General features: G+C 39.2%; 1 protein-coding gene across 5 annotated transcripts in view; it reads right to left on the bottom strand.

Moving 5' to 3' along the window:
- Positions 1–26,181, bottom strand: part of SH3D19 (SH3 domain containing 19) — an 84,889-nt gene that overhangs the window by 8,854 nt on the left and 49,854 nt on the right. For 4 of the 5 annotated variants that reach the window (XM_069013467.1, XM_069013470.1, XM_069013469.1 and 1 more), the window contains 9 exons: positions 25,969–26,170; positions 24,353–25,348; positions 12,990–13,097; positions 9,420–9,532; positions 7,209–7,267; positions 4,897–5,161; positions 3,591–3,659; positions 2,246–2,318; positions 1,801–1,931 (listed from right to left, as the gene is read on the bottom strand). In XM_069013467.1, the coding sequence (XP_068869568.1) occupies positions 1,801–1,931; positions 2,246–2,318; positions 3,591–3,659; positions 4,897–5,161; positions 7,209–7,267; positions 9,420–9,532; positions 12,990–13,097; positions 24,353–25,348; positions 25,969–26,170 (2,016 nt within the window). The remainder of the gene's footprint in view (positions 1–1,800; positions 1,932–2,245; positions 2,319–3,590; positions 3,660–4,896; positions 5,162–7,208; positions 7,268–9,419; positions 9,533–12,989; positions 13,098–24,352; positions 25,349–25,968; positions 26,171–26,181) is intronic. The other variant, XM_069013468.1, reaches the window with a different exon arrangement.

The raw sequence follows: 26,181 nt of genomic DNA on the forward strand, positions 1-26,181 counted from the left end.
CTTTATCATAGGAGGATTTCAACTGGATTTTTGGAGTGACATGAAGGATGATCTGTGAGATGTACAAGACTACAAGCCTAGAGGCCCTGGTGAGGAGCTTTGGGTTACAGCTCACTATTACATCAGCCAGTTCCCATAAAATGAACAAGAATGTTCCATTAGCTTATGTGATGCACTGGAGGAAATCACAATGCCTTTTAGGACAAATAATCTTTGCATTGCACTTGCTGAAGGAGCTGGTATCTGTGGTGCTCTGAAGGTTCTATGGGAAGTCTTAACTGTATTCTTGTTAAGTGTCCAGATCTAAGCTACTCCCCAGCTCAATACTGTAAAACACATTATAGTGTATTGTATAGAGACCTTGTATCAATATGAAATCTGACATGAATTAACAGGAGAATTCACTCAAGTAAATTAACCTCTTTTTCCTTTTCTTAAAAAAAAATATTTTTGAAACAAAAAATTTTTGCCCTAAAAGGGTAACCATCTTTTTCAACTAAAATAGAAAAGCATTTTCCCTAGCTTTTATGAAGTTGTATCTGTCTGTATCAACGGTGAATTTGACCCCAAATACTCACTCCACTGCTTTAACATAAAATCTTTTCTTCATTAGCTATCAGTAGAAGCAAGAGCTTTTAAATGGAATTGTTGGTCTGTATAGAAACAGCCAATCAATTTAGCTAACAAATCTTTCTCGTGAAAGTGAATCAAGCATGGTTCCATTACTACTAACTACGAGTTTAGATTTTATTCTTCAGCACTTCTCAGCTCTTAAAATTTTTCTCCCATACCACCATTACAAACTAAACAGACACCCCACCCTCTCTGATGTCTACCAAATCCTTGGTATTGCCCATGCAGCAGCAGTGCTCACTCTGCCAGCTGTCCCGGCCCAGGAAGTGTTCACACAGGCACTTCCTGTCTTTAATGCCAAGTCAGGTCCCTTCCCTGCATCCTGGTGTCACTCTGGCATTCCTCCACATCCATATGGCTGGTGTGGACAGCCCAAAGCCCTTGCCACTGTCACAAAATGGACTTCAGTCTCGGGCTTGCAATAGGTTTGACCCAGCATTTGACCACAGGGAACCACATTGTATCCTTTTCAATTCATTATCCTTGGGCTCCAAAAGAGCACCTGTCTCTTGCCTTCCGCTTACTGTCGAGTGTCACATTCAGTAACAGGATTGCTTTAAGCTGCTCATTTGCAACAACACAATCTCCTTGCACTGTGCCAGCACAACCATTTGTGCAGCCACTTAGAAAGCCATTTAGGCAAATTGATCCTGTTGGAAAAACAATATTCTGGGAAGAAAAAACCCAACATGTTTTTTTGGGCCAAATTGCTACCCTGACCTAGTTCACTACACAGCTGAAAAAGTGGTGATTCCAGCAAAGCTCAAGGGACAAGAACATGACAGAAGGTGGAGAGCTGGGGGGAGGCACAAAAATCAACCATCTTTTACCTAGTGTTGATTCTTACATGCAGCTGTCAAAAAATAATCTGCTCTGTAGACCCTGAGAAACTACCCACGTTTCCAAAGAGAATCTGGTAAGGGCAATGATTTTCTCACTTGGCTTTAAATTAACAGCAAATTATTCCCCATAGCACAAGCTGGTTGTGCCAAACCAAACATCTTTCTAATACCACACAAACAAGTTGATAAGTCTTCTGTGCTGCCAGTGGGATAAGAGATTATCTAAATACAGAATGGAGTTAAATACACAGGAGCCTTAGTAAAATAGAACCAGAAAACAAATGCAATAGGATCTTATGTAGCAAGGTATACAAAGCCTACATACAACTACTTTAACAAAGCTGGCAGGAAATATCCCTGTGCGATTCCCACATTTTCCTCTGTACCACTCAGTATCAATTTTCTCCAGAAGACAAACAGTGTCTCCAGAATGAAGGTCCAAGTCCTCAGCATGCTCTGTAAGATAACATCATTTCAGTTAACCGTACTTGTCACACTCACTGATTTTCTCTAAGCAAACCTTCTTAATACAAAATACCACAGACAAAACCAGAATCAGTTTTTAAAAAGTCTTAATTTTACTTGATAGATCAACCAGCTTTAACTGAAAGACTGGCCCATCTACAGCTAAACCCATTGATTTGAACAACTCTATGTGCAGACCTTGCAGACAGAGCTTCCATACCATTTTTAAGCTCTAATTTCTAAGAAAATTTCCATTTGAACGTCTTGGAGTAAAACAAGTGTCCAGAATATTCACGTTTACTTACCTGCAGGAAAATCATGCAGGACTACAGCATGAGGTGCACTTGTGTCAGAAACTTTTGGAGGGTGGTTTGAATCCTGACAATGACAAATAAATCCAAATAGTTTATAAATCATGGAAGATACTAACAGAGATTCTCTGTTATGTACTCCTTAATTAATTTTCTGACTTTGGGCACAGAGTTGTTCTGGTATTGCAGAAGGAAATGGTTAATGGTCACACAACTATGGGTGTGAATTCTGTTTGCCTTTTGCCAGTGTAAACAAGAATACATTTCACCAAAATCTACTTTTGAGCCAGTGAAAGGAAGGGAAAGCATGCAACTTTTCCAAGTATAGAAAAAGCCTCAGCTATCTCTGTGCGCCAGAAATCTGTAGCACTGATAACAACACTCATTGCAAGGGCTGTGGACAAATTTTGCACTGGTGCTTGGTCCTGTGTGCCACCAGCCACTCTCTCTTGCTTGAGGGAACACCCCACCTAACTCTCCCCAGCACACTCAGGGACAGCACATCTGCCAACTAACAAACATTCCAAGAGGAGCAAGGAAGCCACTATGCCTTTGCTTACACAAAGGTAACACTGAGGGGAGCTGACACTTTTGTTGTGGCATCTCCATAAAGGGAAATCATATTAAAAATGCTGAGCTTCTCTATTCTACCCACTAGGAATTTTTAGGCTGTACCAATGACAATCATGGTGAATGAATTACATTCAAAGTAATTAACTGTGTACAAAAAAACACAACCAAAAAAGCCCAGCTAAGGCCAGAGTAACATGAGTTACAACAGACAACAACATACTGCATAGAAATCTACTTCAGCTATGTAGGCTTCTGATAAATAGTCAAAAAGGCTGCTCATTGCTATAATTTCCACTAGCTCTTTAATATTAATAGAGTCATGCCCTAAAACCAAGTCAGGATCTGTAGAAGCAGAGAGAGGAAAATACTTTCAAGTCCGTATGTCAAAGCCAATTCACTGATGTATCATGTACAGCACTTCATAAAGTACTCAGTTATCTTTTGCTCAATTCTCAGATACTCAGCCAAGGGAGTGATAATTTCCCTGTGAGATGGAGGAACTTAACCAGTTTCCTCTCCCTTCTGGCACTCCAAGTAATTACTCTTGCTCTGTTCTATAAGCAGAATGTCCCTGTGCTACGAGGCAAATCACCATTATTGGGTTTTGTTTTGGCAGTTGTTTTGTTTTGATTACAGAAACACAAGGATTTAATAAATCACTACTACATTTCTCGGTGTAACCTTTGAAGACTAAAACACTTGATACTTTACTGCAACAGGAGTCTTGCTCACGGAATATTTAAGCCAGCAGAAAAAAGCACCTCACCTTACAGGACAGTTCTCCAGTGTTCCTGGGAAGACAATCTTCCTTGGCAACTCCATGAGGCACAGGTAGCTTGAACAGAAACAGAGGCAAATGGAAAAGTTTTTTTCATTTCTAAGCACCTCAAATTTTCACCGCAAGTGAAAATGGTCAGATGATGAAACTTTTCAAACCACCTGCTACAAGTAAGTAATTTAAGAGTCCAGTGGAAGGGGACAAGTTCCTCTGGAAGGCATTCAGAACAGACTGCTGGTGATATGAACTGCCACTTTGAGAAACTCAGGTGGTGTCACCTCCTTTAATAGTGTCTTAGACACCTAACTGGTATCACACTATATACTACAAGATATTCAGAAAGACACTCTGATGCAGAAATATATTCATTTGTCATGGAGGACACTAAAAAAACCAACCTGGGAGAAAATTTTCATTGCCAGTAAGACTTTGGGGCAATTACTGATTACTACAGAAAAAAATTCCCACACACAAAAAAATCTCATACAAAACTCTAAATGCAAAAGTGAAAGATCAAAAAGAAGGCAACAGAAAGTTTCCACTTCATGCTGATGGAATGTTGATGCTGTTCATGTTATGGATTTGTGGCTGCTTTTTTTGACAACAGCACTGGTTCAAGCAGTCACCAGCTCTATCACTGACCAGTTTCAAGTTTCTGGGGAAAGACTTCCTTGTTTTTATCTGTAATGCTGATCCATTAGTATCTAAAATTCCCTAATAACACATACAATACCAAAAACATTTTTATAATGAAAAGGGATGGCATCAATAGGATGAAAATGTAAGATTAGAAATGTTACATTCCTCACTCTCTGCAAGCTTGATTAAGTAAGGTCAACTACTTTATAAGTTCCAATGCTCCCCCAATTTTCCTAAGCATTTCGATATGTATGGGTAAACAATATATAAATGCAATTATTCAGCATCATTTTACTGAAAGAGAATTCAGAACCGGTAACTGGAAAAAGAACTCCCAAACCCCAAGAGCAATGCATTAAAAATATAGATATATAGATATATGTGTATATATATATATAATTACATATATACACAAAAATACTCCACATAGATCTATACTTTACATGTATTTATTGCTTTCTCCAGTATTGCCTTACAGGACTTACTACTATTTATCTACTAGCATTTTCTAAGGAAGATTATGCTCATAGATACACTTTGAAAGCCACATAATCCTAACCTACTTCAGTAGGTTTAACTACCTTTTCCTCTACTTGTTTTAACCAGCACTGTTTTATAAAAACAGTGTGCTCAGATAGAATATCTCAACTCTTACCATGTATTTATTGTAGAGAGGATGACCCGGTTTAGGTCGAGGAGGTAATGCTGGATCTGGATTTTTAAAGACTGCACTTTTTGCTCTCTTGGGTCCCAACCTGAACTTATTGTTTTTTTTATCAGAAGCGATGTCAGAACTAGATCGCGAAAGAACATCCTTCTGGGAGGAGGTCTTGGCTGAAGAGAGTTTTGGTGGAGGTGGCCTTCCAGGAACACTTTTAGGTGGGGGAGGTCGAGCAGGTACAATTTTTCCATCCACAGGCCTAAAAATTGTGCAAACCATCAGAAAAATATGCATATTAATAAGCATGCCACCTCATCCTAGCTATAGAGTGTGCTGTAAGGAAACAAGATTTGTGATGACCTGGGCTGTACAGTGTGTAGCATCTGAAGCTTTCCAGGAATACATGAACTCTTCAGATACTGGGACCAGATGATCAGTTGCTTAGACAGATTCTTTGACTACGTATTTCCAAGTCTGCTCACCAGCAGCCTGCCAGCTTTCTGGGGAGCCCACTAAATAAGCAGGATTTGTTTCAGCAATCCACCTCTAGAAAGAGCTTTCTTTGAAGCTGCTTCAAGATCAAGTTCTGCTATTGGAGAGCTTTTGTGAAAGCTGGTCTTCAGGAATCAGCCTAGCTCATTCCTTGGGATGTCACTTACCTGAAGTGACTATGATGCAGCTCACGACATATCACACCACTTTGCACATTGCCATCAATAGCAGAATTTACCATTTTTGTGCAACAGATGTCTACTGCAGAAAGAAAACACTGGTGAAAATACTCAAATTCTCTGGCAATGCTGGAGGTACCACACTCTCATTAGTGGACCAGCAGTTTAGAAACCAAAACCAGAGACTAGCAAGTGACAGTAGTAATGTTTACTAGTAATTAATATTAGTAGTAATATCCCAAAAATACAGTATAGTTTGATTTTTATTGGGATATCTTCAACCAGTTAGTGCAAGTTTCTGCTACAAATGTTTCTCTTTTTTTTTCATCTAATGTAATTCAGCATAATTATTTGCTCATGTGCATTCCTCATGGGTCTGCAAAAATTATCAACTCCAACAAATGTGCATTAGTGGATCTTTGAAGTACCATTCTAATACATTTTCTGAGTGTCATCCACCACTTGAGAAGATACTAGTGCACTACTAATGCTCCTGATAAGAGTTCTCTATTACTATTTGAGTATGGAATAATTTTTAAATTTCAAAAAAATTTTCCACTTCTGTTCAACATCCATCTCTCCCTTTTCTTGTCCTCATCTTGAACTAAGCATTTTTAATACTGACCAAAGGGGAAATTCCAAGTTAGACTGCCTTAAATCTGTAAACAGACCAACCCACACATTTTTAAAGCAACTCAACTAAACAAGAAGACCCTAACAAGCAATTCAGTGAATTATTACTACTTACTTACAAAAAAAAAAATTAAAAATCCATTTGAGCAGAAGAGTGAAAGGACAAAATATTTACTGTGGTCCCAGAGACCCTCATAAGAATGAGGAATGTTATGCTAAACTGAATGTAGGGAAGGAACAAGCCCATATGGAGCAATAATGAGGTGTTTCCTTGTGGTACATCCACATTCTTTCCTGTTAATTAGTACTTATTATTATTGATAGACTCAGTTCAATGACAGAAAGATTCTCTTGTCCTGACACAACAGAGCGAACTCTTGTGTTTAAACTCAGATTTAGAATGCAAATGCTGAGATACCCACAGTGGGCTGGCTAGTCAATGCCAGATCTCCCTCCACTGTGTCTCTGGCATTGATGGACACAAATTTAAGGCTGGTCCAGCAACTTTTGCCCTTGCAGATGTTCTTTCTTTTTGGTTCACAAGAATAAAAAATCCCCAAGGTTATCATTGATCCTGCACCTGCATTTTAGGTCTGAAGTATATAAACTAGCCAGAGCTTCTGGGAAGCTGCTGGCCCAGCATCTGCCCTTTTCAGGGTGTAAACATCTGCCACCTCCATTCCTTCAACACTCAAACCCCACCACAAGTGTAAGTGCTGTAGGTGAAAAGGTTAAAGATTCAGAAAGGAATGACTGTCAGCAGCCACTGTACATTAGCTGAAAAGTCAAACAGCTGCTCTCCTATAATCTCTCTGCTCATACCATAATGTACAAACAAGTATTCAACAGCTACCAAGTTGGTCCTGCCTATTTATTAGTGAGCATAGTGCCCAGCCAAGCCTATTGAGCTATGGCTGGAGGCAGTAGTGTCTACACTGAGACTAACTATGCAAATTAATTCAGAAACACCACTTTTAAGTGAGTCTGAAAAACCACACTCACCTTGGGGGTAGTAGAGGTTCTAGCTGAGGCACTCCACCCTGTTCTGAGTGATCCAACTCCTACAACCATTCAAAAGAAAAAAGACATTTCTTTAAGCCTAAGAAAAATAAAATATTTTGTTTAAATTATATAATTCTTATATCAAATTATATCCTATGGACATGAAAAACAAGAGTTTCTGGAGGTCTGGGAGTAAAGTAGTAAGTATTATGGTGTGATTCTGTGATTTTAAAGTGTTATTGAACATAGAGGGAAATACGGAGCCAATTTACTACCTGAAACACAGCTTAAAGTGTGCATTATGTATGACCCAGCCCCTCTTTTCCTACTATATGGCAGTAAGGAGTTAAGAGCCAATTTCAGGAGAGTCAGAGAAACAGAGAAAATGTACAATTACATTGCCCACAGGATTTCGCATTATCAACTTTGAACATGTTAAAGCAGAAAACATGACATTAATGCAACTCACACAGGACAGCATCTCTTGCAAGTATTAGCTCCCATTAAAGAAGACATCTAAATATGTTTTCTAGAGATCTAACAGACAAATCCCAGTGAATCTTGCTCTGGCAGATTAAGGCTTCACTCCTCCCAGCTGCCCATGCTGGCCCTGCCAGAGATTACCACCCTACAGCAGTCAGGAGAGGAGGACATGTGCCATGCCTGAAGGGCTTGGACCACAGTGATGGATTAGCAAGTAACCATCCTTACTGCCTCCTGCTGTTTGTTTTCATCGCAGTGCCAGAAAGTTCTGCCAGCTCTGCTGAACAAGCACAGCTGCTGCTGGAACAGCGTGGTAAATCAGAGTGCTGAATCTGTGTTCAAAAGAACCCTTTCTGAACCGGTAGTTTTAAACAGGTCTGAACAGTCTTGTTTACTTAATTAGGTGCTTGAATGTGCTTGAAACTCATAAACAATTTCTGTGATTTTTCCTACCTAGAAAATACCTAGATATATTTTGTGACAAAATTTGATCCTTGATTGAGTCCCCAAATTAATGTTCTGATTAAATGACCCTATAAGAAAGAAAACAACCTGCCACTTTCAGATGAGGATGTCATCCTCATATCAAAAATTTTCCTCTTCTGTGTGAAAAGGAAGAACTCTATGTCAACTGCTGCTTATGGTCAAAAATTTTTGCTGTTGCTGTTTAATCACTTCCACTGACAAACAACACTAGTTTTAGAAGCACAGTTCTTACCTTTCCAAAGATTGGATTTAAATGTTCCAGTGGATTCAATACAATCTTTTTTTAAAAAACATCTTCTGAAGCTTATATATGCCTGTCACAATAACCTAGATGACATTGTAAAAGTTCTGGAGTTCCACTGCATAAAATGTCATTTACTGTCTTGTTTCATAAATTATTTTTTCAGCCTTACCTAGAAAAGTTAGGACCTCTCTGAACAGCCTTTTCAATCATGACCTTTTAATACCCTTTATCTTAATAGCAGAGGTAGCTACAAAGGCATTTGTTGGCAGCACCCATCTATTGAGGGCTTTTAATTTGATTTGACCTTTTTACTGCCTTTGGCTTTCACAAGATTCTCTGCCATTCTTGCCATCAGAAAACTCAGTATTTCGAAATTTTACTGTCATTTTCTAGTTTATTTTAATTCCCTTTCGAAAATTGGTGTCAAATGTTGTATAGCTACAATGCCTACCATAACTATGTACGTGCTCCGGAGCAGAGCCTTACTTCCCAAAATAGGTGGTTCTACTCAGTAGAAACAACTAAAAGGAAAGAGGTAAAAAAAACAAGCTTCATTCTTCTATGGAAAAATTTCCTCTGCCTGCAAATTAGCACAGACACTGAGAGGTATTGTGTGCACAAAGGTAAAAAATTACTTTTCTAAAGCACTTTGACAACATTTCAACATGTAAATCCCACTGGACTTTGAGCCACTTTGCAATGTTTTTGCAACTAAGTCGTAGAATATCCTGATTCCAGATGATGAATACAGAAAATTTAAGATAGATGTGATCAAAGTTTAGTAAAGTATCACCAGAGTGCTTTTCAAAACTGACAGCAGTCTACATTACCTAATTAATTAGAGAACAGAATTAAAAGAAAAAAGCCTTGTATTTTTGAGTAGTCATTTTCATCTTCTGGTCCTTCAAATACTTACTTTAAAAAATGCTTGAAGATCACAAGAGATCTTTTAACCAAAACAGACAAAGCTGTAATACAGGAAAACAGTTCTAACTTACCCCTTTTTTCACTAGGTCACCACTGCTGGGTTTTCCCACTGTGGTACTGGATGTGTTCCCAATAGGCTTTTCAGCAGGAAGTGGCGGAGGGCTATGTGGGGTGTCATTTAAAGCTGTAAAAACCCCAAAAAATCCCAAATTAAAGTCTAATTAATACCTTCCTTATGTGGATCAACAATAGGTAAAGGAATCCACCTCAGTTTGGGGCATTTTTTGTGTGAATGCAATTTCCTTCCTCAAAGCCAGAGCAGCCAAAGGGAATAACCACTTAAAGAACAGCAAAGAGAAAAGGGCCATGAAGGGAACATGGTTTACTCTGAGGCTGAGTTAGGAGTACTTCCCATCCTGCATAACGGATCTTCACTTTTTACTCTCAGGACACCAGCAAGTCATTTCAGAGGTTCAGGGTTTCAGCTGCAATACTTGGTGATAAAATATTAGATGAGTAGAAGACTTTGTCCCCCGGGAATGTCATATTCATTACTGGATACCCTGAAACACCATCACCACATTTCTAAACTAGCTCACTTTTTTTTTCAGCTGTCAGCTCCTGGAATATCCTTCAGGCTGGAAAACAGCTGAGGGTTATTTCAAGTAACCCTGAAAGATCAGGAGACTTGGATGGAAGAATCTCCAGAAAGGTAAAGGCAAGAAAATAAATTATTGCCTGCTACAAACTTCAGGATGACAGAAAACAGAGATGGAAGTTCCCAGGTAGTCTTTAGGGAGCTAAGCAAGTTTAGGACATGGAAGAGGAAACAGTACAGATCTTACTAGGGAAGAGTGATGATGTCCCTACGTTCAATAACGACTAGAAAACCCTCATAAATATATGACATTTGCTTTCAATATCTCTGCCTTTGAAACCTGGAAAGCACTTGGACAGGTTTTGCCAGCATATTTACCAAATACTTTGTCTTTATATATTGGAACCTTGTCATCTACTTTACAATCTGTTTGTATATCAAGAAAATTCATTTCACAGAAAGAACTATAGACACTTAAGCTCTTCTGACTTCCATCTGAACTTGGAATTACATAAAAATATGTGTAGACAGCCTGGACATTTATAGACTGATAACAAAAAGAAGAGGAGAGATACTATCCAAAACAAAACTTTCAGTTGCTCATTCAATGAAAACTACTCTCAACAAAGAAACAACAGGAGAAGTGTTGTTTATTTAAAAAATAGGAAGGAGAAGTGTTGCTTGTTTTAAACACCTCTGTTGCATTACTATGTAAAACACTGCTGTGATGTTTAAAAATGGATCAGTACACAGGATCAGTTCAATTCTTAGGAGAAGGTCACAGTTCTGTTTGCAGTGACCAGGCATGGGGGGAAGAAAGTTAGGAGGTTAATCACTTTTCTAAGCATCTGTGATGGATGAAAAGTAAAAACAATACCTGGCAGTAATTCCAAAAGAAATCTTCTCTTATCACATCTTATAAAAAGTATGAGACATTTATTTACCACTTTAAATCTTGCTACACAGATGGCCTAATTTCCTCTCCCTTAGTCTTTTTAAGGTCAAAATTAAAGGAACTAGAGGAATAACAACAACAAAAAATCCCCAAAAACTAGAAGGCAGGTGTTATTTTCAGTGATTTCTAAGTGTACTAACAGAAGTGGAAGTTTAATGCTTCCTTTCTGTTGCATCCCAACAAAAGTGCTAATCCCAATTGAAAACTTCACTGGAGTTCAAATTCTTAAGCATCCAGTTCTGTCCCCTTTTTGGTAGTGCTGGCTGGGCTGTTTTGGGGCTTTTTTTTTGTGTGTTTGTGGTTTTTTTAAATTTATGTTACTTTGTTTTGTTTGTTCATTGCGGTTTTTCTTTTTAGTTTTTGCTGGTTCCTGACAGAATTTATCTCCCTCCATAAACAAGATGGTGAAAGACCCCCAGTACTGAGATTATGTGCCCCCTTTACAATGTAAATCCTACTATATCCATTTACACCTTGGCCCAGTTGTACTTCTCTCCTCTTTTAACTTTTAACAGGCTACATTTCTGCAGCAGCTCCTATTTGACAAAAGGCTACTCGGCTTTCTCGGAATCTGCTTCTGTTCCTCGCTATCCCATTAATCTTCCAACCACTGATTCCCATAAGGCAGGCAGTCCTTCAGAACCTCCTGCTGCTTGTAGCTAAGTACAGGACCGGCAGTCCTTTGTGGAAAGTTCAATTACCACTAGAGAGCAGCAAGGGACCAGTTAGCTGCAAGTTCAAAAGGGAATCCATCTCAGGATAAAAAAGAAGGAAAAGAAAAAAATGTCAGGTAGTTGGTTGGTTTTTTGTTTCATTTTATTTTTAACTATAATTACAATTTCCTTTATAGAGAAGAACTATGTCATGGTTTCTTTACAGTAGTTCATAAACATATTCTTCCAACTGAAAAAACCTTTTATTTATAGTCAGGTATTAACAGAAAGACCTTTTCTCACAGCTTTATCTTCAGTCTTCTCTGCATTTTTAATCATTTCCACTGCATTTGTGACATATGCAGGGGAAAAGAAAATGTAGTATTTTAACACTGGGTTGGTGACAGAGGGAGTTTGGAAATAATGAGTGAAACTCCTAGGAGAAATGCCACCTGGACATATAGTTACTACAAGTTGACTATATACCCACTAAGTGTGGCAAAACACGATTTTGAAACATGAGTTTTAAGAGCTATCTTGTGACATTTTTCTCTAAGCTTTGAGGATCAAAGATAAGGCCAAACAGAATTCTGTAAGTATGCACTCCAGCGTACAAAGACCAACACAAAGACCTTGTGGCTTTCTGATAAATTTCCACTCTGAGACACTGTCAGTGTCATTTGTAAAGCTGTAAAGGATTAGAGGTGGAAGGCTGTAGGAATACAGTAACTCTCAGAAAACTATAGTCAAGACCTTGACATAAAATTGAACACATCAGGTTTTTGCATCCCAGTTCTCACATGCCTTTTTTTATTCCCTCAAACTGCTACCTAAACATTCTTGCTTAAATGGCCACAGATTTCAAAACTAGAAAGGATCAAGGGAACTTCTTGATTTAAACTGTGAAAACTATGCTAAACATCTCAACCAAGCTGTGTTTGAAGGAAAGTTTAATGTACCAATGCTGTTCCTTTGACAGGGAAGCTTGGGAACAGCACTAAAATAACCTCAGCTGAGGTCAGCACCAAAGTCAATTTGGCCAAAGGTACAGCTCCAGGATATGGTTTAGCAGAAAACACAAGCTTGCTTCTGCTGCAAGGGTCTCCTCCAAGTCTTCCTTTCCAGCCTTTAGATCTGCCCCATACATAGTTTCACCTCTGCTATGCATCAGCTCCATCAGGTTTGAGAGACATCAAACTCAAGGGAGGGAGCCCAATGAGGCAGCTGGGCAGCAGGGAGAGTGGAATATGATGCTCATCTACCTCTCCCTCCCACCACAGCCCTTAGGGTGGCTCCTCTGTCTTGTCAAACTGTACCATGGGATTCCCTTGGCAGCTAATATTAGCTAATAAACAGCATATCAATGATTAAATATTAGGTGCCAATTGGAACGGTTTTCGAACACATTCTTCAGACATTTAGGAGAAGAGCTTACATTTCCCGGGTTTAGCTGGGATTCGGATCACAGTGGGTTTCCGAGCTAAAGCTGGTTGAGCCGTCTGTTCCTTGGCAGGTTCATTTTTGGTAAGGAACTGAAACGGATCTGAAAGGAGGAAAAAACCCAACATCTTTAATACTTATTTGTTGAACACAAATCTTACCAAGTATTGCTTTCATTTTAAGGATATTTATGTTTCACACCCAATACAGTAATAAAAAAAAAAGAGGGACCAGGCTGATGCAACTAGTATACCCAACTCTCTGTAAATAACCGATCTTCTTTGTACACCTGCATTCACAGGTGCCTTAACATGCTCCAGATACCTTCTGGGATTATATGAGCCACTGAACAAGAGGAACTGCATTGCTTGATAATAGGGACCTGAAATCACAATGGCTTTAGGAAAATGTTTACAAAGCAGTTGATCTAATGCACTGACATAGCTGTGAACACATTCACTGAAAAGTTTAAATCAATACAATCTTGCCAAAGCTAAACAACCAGCACTGCAGCAGATAAAACACCTACTGAAACATACAAAACATTTAAATACTACTGATTACAAAATATCTTTGCTGTAGAACAACTAATTCTCTTGAAGATTCTGCATCATTTTGTTATAAACATGGTGACATGGAGAGAACTGGTTCAGACCAAGGTCTGGAAGTTGTGCCTGAGCCCTGTCTCTGCCTGTATCACTCATTCTTCTACCAGCCTGCCCAATCATTCCACTGCTAAGACAGGAGCAATGTTTCCTGTGCTTCATTACCTTAAACACTGGTCTCTTATTAACAGGCATGGGAACATTGGTGCATGTAGAAGGCAGCTGTAAAAATACTTGTACATAAATAAAAACCAAATTAACGTGTTCTTTCTCAAGTACACCTCTACATCAAAGAGCAATACTTCTCTCTTGTTAACAACTGCTACTTCTTTCTCTGACATTATCAAATTCTGTAGTAGAATGGCAATGCTTAACAGTATCATAAAAGTGTACAGTAGAAACTGGAGAAGGACTCTGGATGATAAATTCTCCATGACACATATTCATAGCCACAACAACCGAGTCTGATCTCCTCTGCTGGCCTTTTCAGATACGTAGCTCAATGAAATGTTATTTATGGAGTGCCACAGTCTAAAGAGGAAGTATGCAGGGCATCTCTTTGAATTCGTCATGACTTTTATAAAAGCATACCCTTTCCCCAAAGTACTACCACACTTCCTGACAAAGTTAGAAAAATCTGTATTTGATAAAGTTTTATCTTCAACACTTAGAAAAAACAGTTATGTCATATGAAGTCATGATTTCTTATGGACAATTTTGAACAATCCAATCCAATCTAAGCAAGACACCACAAATCTGTGCCTGGCAATTCACATAAAATTTAAGGAAATCCAGAAATGCAGTATTTATTTATGAACAACCTCATGCCCTCCTGCATGCACATGACTCAGTGGCCACAGCTCCCCCTTGCCGGTGCTTCTGCCATCAGCCCCTTCTGGCAGTGCCCCCAGCTCCTGCTGCCAGCGTGCAGCTGTCACAACAACAGGGACAACATGCCACAGGGCCCATGCATGTTCACCCTGCTCAGATGTCCACCTCCCACTAGTCCCTTGCTTAAGGCTTTCTCCACGGGCAGATCCATCCCATACGGATGTGTGCTGTGTGGATTTGTGCCATGGCCTCTCTTAAAGCCAACCTGCCTACAGGCTCCCCAGAAACCCACCTGGGTACCTTCAGATCACATTTTAATCAGGAATCAAGCAAATCAATTCCTTCTGTCAGGCTGCTCATACAACAGCTGAGAGCATACACTTCAGGTACAAAGGATCATGGCAGTTCAACAATTTATCTACAGATAAAGGTATACAGGCTACAGTTAAAAATAAACTCTGTTAGCATATAGAGAAAAGATGGCTCCATCACATTGTGCCCAAAGATTTCCAGTGCATATGGAAATTAGGTACAGGCAACCCACAATGCTTTAGAATGTAAGGGTGAAACTTAATATTTTGTTCAAGTTATGGATTAGTACTAGAGGCTGGAGGGTTTAGGTCTCTTCAATGAAAGATGCATCACAGCAAGAGTTTTTGTAGAGGACTTCAAAACACAGACCACAAGTGGGGTGGAAGCATTCTGGAAGTACAGAAATCACAAGAAACCAAAATCCCACCACTGGAGCAAGCCTGCAGTATTCTTTTACTCTTTTATACCTCCATCTGCTAGCCACAATGCTAACACTTGAACTGCTTTAAAAAAACTTGAGGATTTATCAAACCTTAATTTTTGTGCTGGTGTTCAGAGTGACTTTAAGTGCAGCTGAAAAAAAAACCCCTCAAACTGGGCTTTGTACTCTCTTTTAGTGATCTGGCAACTCTACATCAGTTTTGAGGAGTGACCCTGGTGAGGCAGCAAGGCCTCAAAGCTGCATTGGCCTGTTGGGAAGTGGGAGACACAGGACGAGCAGAGGAAAGGTGAGCAGGACTAAGTCATGGGCTCCTTGACACAGCATGACCATAAGGAACACTCTGGCATACAGAGCACCTCTCAGGGTAAGGTTCTGCAGAGGTGAAGGAAGTTCTGCAGGAAAAATGAGGAAACAGTTTTCCAAAGCCTCCATCTTATGAAAATACAGACATTGTGAGACCAAGTGGAAATGCTCTGAACACTCAAAACAATCACAGTTCTGTACTCTCGTAAATTTAAAGGAGATTTAAAATTGTAAAAAATTGCTGTTTATCAGCTGTTAATCACTGCTATGCATAGAAACAGTTTTCTTGACCATTCAGCAGCTGGCAGAGGTCTCTACATCAATACATCTGACAATTTTTAAGTCTGAGAAAAGCAATTTCTAAGGCCGAGAAAACCATTTGATGAATGTTAGTTTTCCACTCATTATCTTATGTTCAATTATACTGTTGTCACCTCATAATTAGTTTAAAACTCATTACCTTGTTTGTGTTATTCCATTCCCCAGTGCTGGGCTTGCAGCAGAAATTGGCTGAGAAAATGACTGTGCTGCTTTGTGCAATGGGACTGACAACATATCAAATTTTTATGTTGTTTAACAACAACTGGGCATCGTTTGAGCATAATTCATGGAGGTGTGAAAACAGAATTGTTAATATACTCATTTAAAGCTTCTCAGCTCAAGGAAATTAATCTGCAAGTAATTTTTCATAACACATATCAACAGACTTCTACTGATTTTTTTTTATTGAAGTTTTACAGCGATGCTTAAAGTCTGTGTATTCCTTAGTCTCATTTTTCTAGAGCTTCTGTTTCAAAGGTTTATGTGATAACATATATTAGTGTGCTTGTTTGCAGGAAAGACAAATGAAAGCCGTATATTCAAATAAACCATACATAATCTCCTTTCTTTTAAAAGTTTTGGAGAAACAACCTTTCAGCCCCTCCCATTCTCATACACCACCCTTGTTTAAAAATGAGGAGGTTACAGAAGAAGCAGTAGGTTTTGCCCATGCAAGAAGGACAAATGGGTATCTTCCTGAAATATTTATTGGTAGTCTTTAAGTGGTAAGAGATACCTCAGCAGCAATAAGGGGAATCTCCAAATAGTAAGTGGAAAGCTAAAAGCCCAGACTAGTACTATCAGTTGTGAAGATGCTCAGTCCTGCAAGAAGTACTCAGTACACAATGGAGTACAAAGGTGTGGATGCTGATATTACAACACTTGTCACTACAGAAGTATGCAACTGTGTCTACTTTCAAAGTTTAATTTAAAAGCCTAAATCAGCTGTTAAAGGCAATACTCACACATTCTCTTCACACAGAACAGTATTGTTACCAGAGTCTTCCAGGAACAGAGAACAGGAACAGACCTCATCAACAAATGGTTTCATTAAAACCTAGCCCTGTGAAAGCACTCTGGTGTTTATGGAAGCATAATCAACACATACTTGGGGGAACATTCTCAACAACAGGCCCCTCCTAGTAATATAGCCAGGGATTCAATGGAAACCTGACACATAACACTCCAAAGAATGAGGTTCATGATCAAGAAACACTGTGAAATGTCACAATCAAAAGTCTGATGTTCACTCAGACATTTTAAATCTCAACCTATTTACAACTGTAAAGAGATGTATTAGACAGGTATCGTATCTAAATTCCAGCATCAGTGATTTTACCACTCTGCTTTCCACAGTATTTTTCATCAAGAAAATTAACAGTTCACTGTATTCAGAAATGGATTTCTGACACAGAGAGAATAATATGGACTATACCACCTTTCACAAAATACACAATTTGTAGCTCCCTCTGCATGGAATGTTGTCATGATCTTGTCATGACTGTAACCTTTAATAGACTGGAAAATAATAAAAATAAAAATAACTTTAAAAAAGAGAGAATGAGACAGGTTCTTTCAGCATCTGATCTGTGCATAACCTGAAAGTAAGTTCAGGTGACACTCAGGCTTTTCTCTTAATGCTAGGAGACTAGACCAACTCATTCAAATAAAAGGAATGCAGTATTATTTGTGAGGAGACTTAGTACTGCTTCAGACTTAAAACTGGAGGAGAGGCAAGAAAATCTGCTTTGCAGAAAGAGTCTAGCCATCAGTGCCACCAAAGTGCACAAAGAATTTATATATAGAGTTTTTTATTCTCTGGAAAGTATAGAAAAAAATTGCCAAGACATGCCACAGAAGACTTGACTTAAATGTACTTGTTGAAAACTACAAGCATGCAACTTGCACATATAGAGAGATATAGATGGACATTCTCTGAGCTTTCAGCACTTCTCTCTCAAAGCGTGGGAATGCCCACACTTTGTACCTGTGTGTATCTAAAAGCATAACCATTTGGTTCATAGTTCATCTGTACTAGTAAGGGTGATGGAAATTACACTGCTGTTGGCACATACCAGCATGAGCTATTATGGGAGAGTTTGGAGGCTCCTCCTCTACCACAAATCAAGTTTGTTAGCTGAAGTAAGACTGGGATAGTCCAAATTGCAAGAGCCTTCAGGAGATCTCTAATCAAACCTCCTGCCCAGACCAGGTCAGCTGTGAGGGCACGTTGCTAGAAATTGGTTGTGTAATCTGGTCTGGCTTCAAAAATTGGATGTCAGAGGGTATTTGGACACAGAATGGGTGACAAAGAAAATATACCCCCAAAATATACCCTGAAGAGTAAGAAACATGGCTTTGTCCATTCTTGCCAGGTGAATGAATGATTTTTTTATTGCCAAGAGATTCAAGTGCCCCAAAACAGGCGAGCTGGAAATTTCCAAAGCAGGTAATGGAAAGCAGTTGGATATACAAAATTTTTTTTTTTAAATTGAAAATATGAAGGACAAGGTAATTTATAATGTTGTTTAAAATACCATCTATTCCCTTTCAAGAATCTCACATGCTTTCAGCAAAGGAAAAAAAAGGTTTTTCTATAAAGATTTTCTTTTAAATAAGCATTTTGTTGTTCTTTGACAAACTTTCTGAACAAAGGAAATCTGCATTTTAAGTATTGCAAGATAAACAGATTTAACTTATGAGAGACGACAGATCTTATTAAGAACATTATTACTTGTGTGTTACTTCACAGCATCTATAGACCTGGAATTCAAAACCAAAATAATTTGCATTTGACAGCCTAAAGGGCTACTCATCTATTTACGTAGCTTATGATTTTAAAACCTTGTTTCCTGAGCCTAGATATAAGACCCTCTCCTGGGCCAACTTTCAAGGTCCTTGACGGCTCCAATTCATACCCGCTAAGCAAGCATCTGTAGTGACTGAAGAGTGAATGGATGCTTGTTATCACTTTTGCTGGAGACTGCCGACCTTGCAGCAGAAACAACAGGACACAGCAGAGCCCCCAGCCTCCAACACTCCATAAGAGCATGTCTTCAGGTAAAACTGTTTTTACAGGGGTTTATGCCAATGAGGAGATTAAAATGGATGAGACAGCTCAGTCTTTTCTGGAGGTGATAATTTGTCAGTAAGTAAAAGAGGAGACCGGTGTCTTGAAAATAACCACAATAAGAGTCATCGGAGACACAGCTGAACCTTAAGAAAAGCTGCATTATTTTGAAGATATGTCTGGACTAATCTACCAGTTAAAAGTATTTCTGTCTTTTCTCCTTTACTTTCCTTTTTTCTTTTCTTTTTTTCTTCTCCTTTTCCTTTTCTTTTCTTTTCTTTCCTAAGGAAGCAATTAAAATCAAGCAGCTGGGCAATATGCCCACAGCAGACAAATCTGCAGTTACTCAAGCAGCAGTTTTTCTGAATTGTCTATAATGTCACACAAATGCCACCATTCACGCCATAAGAAGCAACAATACACATAAATGGATAGCAGCACTGGTTTGGTTGGGTTTTTTCCCAGTGGACAGACAGAAATGAACCTTTATACTATTATAAAGTAGTTTGACTGACAGACAGATAGATAAGACAATTAAGAAGTGCAGTAGTTGTACTACTGTTCGACCTGAACGTAATGAAGATATCGAAATGTGAGCTGTCTCCTGCTGGTAAGGTAAGGCAATCTCTGAACTACTTTTCAAAGCATCTGGTTTAAATTGAGTTCTACTATGTCAGGCAGTGAATTATATGCTGTTTCAGAGAGAAGGAAGAAGAGCTCCTCACATGCAAAAAGGAATACAAACATTGTAGCAAGATCACCCCCAAGTTTTAATTTAAATGTGTGCTGTGAATGCACCATCACCTGATTTTCTTTGTCCAAAACATACATTCTCACAACATTTAGCAAACAGGCACACTACATGCTTTGACATAGCAACTAATACAAGTCACAGGTAAAACCATGGGTGTTCTGAAGCTGTGATATTTACACAGTTAAACTTGCACTAGGATTTAATTTCCAAGCTGTTGTAAAAATGGATAATAGAGAATTGAGCCCACCTGATAGATTACCAAAACTTTTAACCTTCAGGAACTGCAAAAAATCCCTGTTATCATAAAAGAAATGCAGAAGTATCCCAGATGATCCAAAATATCACAGCTATCATCAAAGCATTAGAACCTCAAGGTGTAGAGTCCCAAACAGATGCCTTCATGTTCTAAATGACTGACTTAAATAGAAGTAATTTCATTAGTATACAAACAGCTTTGAACATTAGCTTTTCAGTCCAAAATTATGGCACTTAAAACTGGCATCAGTTTTGGCTGATGACATAGCAGTTCTACAGATTTGTCATTCCTGACTTCTCCTTCCTGGCACTTCCCTTGGGCTAGCATCATGAGTTGGCTGCAAGATTCTGTCACAGCTCACCTCTGAATTTTGCAGCTGTTGAGCTTCCAAAGCTCTCATAGACTTCAACTCTCTGACTGGATGTTGAAAGCTTTAAAAGAAATCTCAGTATCCAGAATCTCTATTTGCACGAGAACAATTCCCCTCTTCATACAGGTTGGGCAAGCATAAAATCATTGATGTTTGGATAAGGGCAAATTCACTCAGGTAACGGCTGTGCTGTTGGAGATGCTGTCAAACACTGAGAAAACTCATGGGATTGCTTGAGGTAAACTTGAAAGAGAATCATTCAGCTAGTTTTGGTAGTTAAACTACCAGTCAAACACTGACATTTAAACTGGTGAAACGAAACTGGTTTGTTGCCATCACTGTCGACCTCAGCATATATACAGTATTCAAATATCTTTCACTGTGGAGGTCGTAGCCTTCTGTTAGAGGAAGCTGATGTCCTTCATCAGTCAACTAAATTGCTGTGGAGACTCTGCACTTCGTTTTGCCTGTTTCACCTTTTCATTCATATGCTCACTTCAACTTCTGCCTTCTGTGCCCTCCTCATCATCCACTGAACACTCTCCCTTCTTCCTTTCACAGCAGGAGTCAGCAGCAGCAGGGATTGATCCCCACTTCTGTTTACACTGGCCTAACACACTGGTGCTGTATCAGACAAAAGGAAGCTCTGGCAATGCTGCAATATGCGATGTAACACTGCTCTCTGACAAGCAAGGTGTTGGTGCTTGGTTTCCAATGGCACTGCATAAAGCCTTCTCCCTTTCCTAGGGTTGCCATAACAACAAGCAGAGCACTGTCATTTTCCTAAGTAATGACAATGACAAATATTTAAGAAATGCAAAGGTCTGTGGCACTGGGAGCAAGATTAGAGCTTCTCTTCCTACCTTCACAAAACATTTTACCACGGATTCATCTTGTAAATACTAAGCTGTTCCTACGGGAACATGAGAAATAGCTAGTGTTAGTGCTCTGTGTTGCCTCATTTTCAGAGAGCCAGTGTTGTTCTTGTGGATGCTCTGTCAAGACATTGCACAGTATTAGTTATCCAGGGTACAGAATATGATCTTGAGCTCAAAAGTGCCAGCAAAAATCTGGAATTAATCCTAATTTTACAGTGTAATAAAGTGGTAATGCTGCCATAACTTTTTCTCTTTAGTAGGCAAGAAGTGATGGCAGCAAAGATGACATTTTATTGAACGAATAAAATCATGGGCAAGTGACTTAAGAAGTCAGGAAGCTGCTATCTGAATAATTCCTCTGTTAACCATGAGAATGGAAAGCATTTTTTTCTTAATTAAATGAAGAATAACACCTAGGGCACCAACCAGAAAGAGTAAGACTGACATTCTCCTCACTTCAGCATGGAAGTTGTTTTTCTCAGGTGATTTTAATTTGTGATCATTCAACCTCTGATTTAATGGAAGAATTAATGTTACTTAATTTTTCCAGGTTGGGGGCAAGTCTGTCTTTTAGTGTACATAGCCAAAATATGATTTTCCTTTTTATGCATTTTCAAAATGTAAATATTCTTTTCTTGCCTGCTACTCAGAACAGGTACATTTTCGTTCCATTTGTTACATCAATTAATCAAAATAAAATGGCTGAAACTACAAAAGTTTTACTCTATATGGCTTTTCTTCTAAAACCATCCACATGTAGAGTGTCTGTTCCATGACTCCAGTCTCCAGACACAATGATCACGCCTCTGTTTCCACCTAGACACCATCAGCCATACATTTCCTTGACATAAGTACAAAACACCTCTCCAGTCACCCTGTACTCCTGCCTCCTTTCAGTCTTGGTAATATTTTTGCAGTGTTCCTGGAATCTGTCAGCCCAAGAAAAAATGGACTTGTATCCATGTGGAGATAACCACCTCTCCTGCAGGATCTTTTGTTGCCTTATTTTCACTGCTTTTATAAGCTTCCCTGAGAACTGTATGTCTGTACGTACCAATCTTAACAATTTAAAACTTTAAGAGAACTTTCTACGTCTGCCTTGGGGCTTTTATGACAATACAGAGGAGAAACAATAACAAATTGGAACCTCATCTAACAATGTAATTCATGAACTGTGAAGAAATTGCATTTGTTGACAATCATTAATATTGATTTACTGTGACAACTACACAGCATCTACACTTCTCTTTTCTGAAAGTTAAGATGATAAATGACGTGTGGTGGGTTAACCTTGGCTGGATGTCAGGTGCCCCCCAAAGCTACTCTATCACTCCACTCCTCCAATGAAGAGGGAGAGAAAATGTAACAAAATGCTCTTGGGTTGAGATAAGAGCAGGGAGAGATCACTCACCAGCTGTCGTCATGGCAAAACAGACTTGACTTGGGGAAATATCACTTGACTTTATTACCAATCAAATCAGAGAAGTGTAATGAGAAATAAATCCAAATCTTAAAAACACTTACTCCCACCCCTCCCTTTTTCCAGTCTCAACTGCACTTGCCATTTTCTCACCTCCTCGCTGAAGCAGCACAGGGGGATGAAAATGGGGGCTGTGGTCAGTTCATCACATGTTGTCTCTGCTGCTCCTTCCTCATCCGGGGACAACTGATGCCTTAAGGTTTAAACTCTCCTATTTTTCAAATCCGGTACTGCTTAATGCGTAGCTCTGAAGTTTCATGTGGCCTGTTAGCTGCTGCTCTCTCATGCTGGTTAGACATAACAAACCTCTCTAGGTTTGCTCTTCAAGGACACCAGGCCTCAAAATGTGTAAACTAAAGCCTAGAAGGGAGGGGGCAAACTTGGGGTGTACACCCTGGGCAGTCAAAAGGCTACACCCAAGATGGACCCTGGGTCACAGGTTCTTCACACTTTTATAAGTTTGGTCCATTTGCATACCAGGGTTAATTCTCCAATTATTACATCAGTTAAAGATGTACTTACCCCAAGTTTGTCCCTCCTCTTCAGAGGCTTTTAGTTTACACATTTTGGGGCCTGGGACAATTGAGGTGTCCTTGAAGAGCAAACCTAGAGAGGTTTGTTATGTCTAACCAGCATGAGAGAGCAGCAGCTAACAGGCCACACGAAACTTCAGAATTACACACTAGGCAGTAAAGGATTTGAAAAATATAAAAGTTAAAAACTAAGGCATCAGGACTTCCCACACTCCTCCCCTATTTCAGCATTGGACTCCTCCCACCTGTGAGATATGGGGGAAGCTTCTGCCAGCTTCTCAGAAAAGCCACCCCTGTAGGCCCTCCAGTACCAAAATCATGCAAACCCAGGAGATGAGGTTAAAAAAAAAATAATTAAAAGTAATAAAAATTAAAAATTAAAGCTAGTTCCTTAAACAAGTGTTTTGTATGACATACCCTCTGCTTTAAAACAGAACACTCCCTGGATTCCAATGGGGCTAAACCAGGACATATTTGAATATTAAGAGGCCAAAACCTATTGCTATAAAATGTAATGACAGCCCAATACCCACCTGTGTCTCAGACTACTTAAAACAGTACTAAAAAAAACTGACACCAAGTGCCTGATAGTATCAAGCAAGGTTTATGAAAGGAATGTAGCTCTAGTAATTGATCTATCCACACGAAATAATTATTTTCATTTAAAAAAACTCTGAAGCTGAAGTTGTGTTACAAGCATGCAGTCATGTGACAAGACAGAAAAATGGGACAAAGAAAATAAGTAGGCATTGGTGAGATGGAAAGACTACCCCAGTAAGTTTGATCAGGAGTGCTCCTACATGCCACAAACACTGCTCCTTCTTCAGATGACTAGGTTTCCACTACAGAACTTAAGGCACTCAAATAAATTAGTCACATTAGATGGTGAGAGACAAGCTGTCCCAAGTTGCCCAGAGAGAACTGCGACACATTCTGGAGGTGACATCTAGCATATAACATCAAGTCTTTTATCATTATTTTAGTAATCATGTAATATATCCAGCAGACAAGGTCTGAGATTTATATAGCCTTGAAACCTCCTGAATCTCAAAATCCATGTAATTTCATAGTGATCTTGACATAATAGAAAACTAAAGGTTTCTTACACACACATAAACCCTGACAAGACAGGTAGGCATAACTCACACAGGATACACCTGCAAAGAATAACCATAGTGACAGTTTAAAAAATTTTCTTCTTACCTGTTGCTGCTTCAGAACTGATGCTATCTTTAACTACACAAGCTGGACTTAGGGGCAAAACATCATCATCAAAACTGATCAGATCTCCTTCCACATCTAGTTTATTTTGCAAAGCAGGTGCTGACGAGTTGGTTGCAGGCGACAATTCCCCCAGGGACTTTAAAACTTTTTCTTGGGCAGATACAGAAGGCCGTGGAGGAGCAACAACCGGTTTTAGTGAGGCCAAAGAAAGGGCAGGATTTTCTGGGTAACATGACTTTTTAGGAACAAGAGGCCTTGGAGCAGGAACAGGAAATCTCTTTTGTCCGTCACTGTTTTCTGCAACTGATCCACTCCTTGCATCAAGAAAATCACTACTGCTACTTTTAACAAGGCCAGGTTTTGGCTTCTTTGGCAGTTCAGGTTTGGTTACAACATTGCTCCCAACTAATTCAGGCTGAGGCTGCAATTCCTTGGAAGGTGTTGATTTGCTTTCAGTCCATGCATCCCAGTCTTCTGAAATTCTGCCTACCCCTGGCTTCGGAGCAACTACTGGCTTCTTTGTAGTAACAGATCTTGGGACGAATGAACGAGGGGCAATTTCTGGCTTTTTTGATAATCCTGAGGTATCATGAGTTCCTTGGGATTCAAAAACTTTGATCATTGAAACAATACTATTTTGGCTCCTTTCTGTACTCATGCTGTCCATCACCAAGTGATTGTCTAGTAAGCTGTCATCTAGAAGAGGTGACTGCTGAATTGAAAGTTGTTGCTGTTTTGCAGTAGACTGGTTCATTTCTTCTCCACTGTCTATCTTACTTTCAGTACTTTTGACCACAGGTCTGAGATTGCTTCTTGATCTTGGCTTTGGCACGGGACATATCACAGCATTGGGATTTTCTTGGCACCTCTGACCTTCAGGATTTTCAAAGATTATTAAAGGATTCTCATTTTCTGCAGGAGACTTACTCAGAAGAGATGCAGGAGGCCTAGGAGGTTTAAGAGGACTCTGCCCTGCTAAGAGAAAAGAAAAGGTTTTACTTATCTATTCCAGAACATTTAATTTGTGTTATCTTTTGACAGCCATCAGGATGGTAAACATGATGGCTTTCATTGAGAACTCTCCTGGTGGCTGTAAAAATACACTTCTGTTCCTAAAAAGAACATCTAAAAAGATGAATGGAAAAATATACAAACTTTAGGAATAAGCTGAAGATTGCTGAAATGCATGCTATCTACAAACTGAGTTCAAAGCTTTCTGTTAACTTGCAGCATTGAGGGGCATGCAAACAAAATCCATACCAAAGAAGAGTACAGTAGCATCCCCAGCTCAGTTTGTACACTTTTCAGTCTGAATGTATGAAATGCTGCTATTTTGATAAGATATCTGAACTCCTCTGGCCCCAAAGTTCTGATTATCATTATGGCTGAATTGAACAAAACTTTCAAGATTTACTTATAGTCTGAATGCAATGGTAGCTTTTCAGAAGAAAGGATTTTTACAGAAATTTACAGTAGCAATAATTCACAGAAATTTAACTGTTATTCATATTAAATGCTGCACAGACCAACAATAAAGTACATCTTCCGGAGGCAGAGTAAGGTTTTCATCAAGGAGAAATCCAAAACAGCCTCACCTCGACAGCCTGCAGCTTCCCAGTGTGTAGGCACACTAGTTTTCACATTACTTCCTGGCAAAGGGTTGATTAGTTCCTCTGGAAAGTCAGTTTGTGTTGCAGAAGTAGTGGTATGTCTAGGAGCAGCAGCATTATTGTTATTTGTTGTATTGACTTGCACTTGATTGATTTCTTTTATCACCTGCTCGTACGATGGCGGAAGCTACAAAATAG

The sequence above is a fragment of the Aphelocoma coerulescens genome, chromosome 4 (assembly GCF_041296385.1).
Source record: "Aphelocoma coerulescens isolate FSJ_1873_10779 chromosome 4, UR_Acoe_1.0, whole genome shotgun sequence".
NCBI classification, from domain to species: Eukaryota; Metazoa; Chordata; class Aves; order Passeriformes; family Corvidae; genus Aphelocoma; species Aphelocoma coerulescens.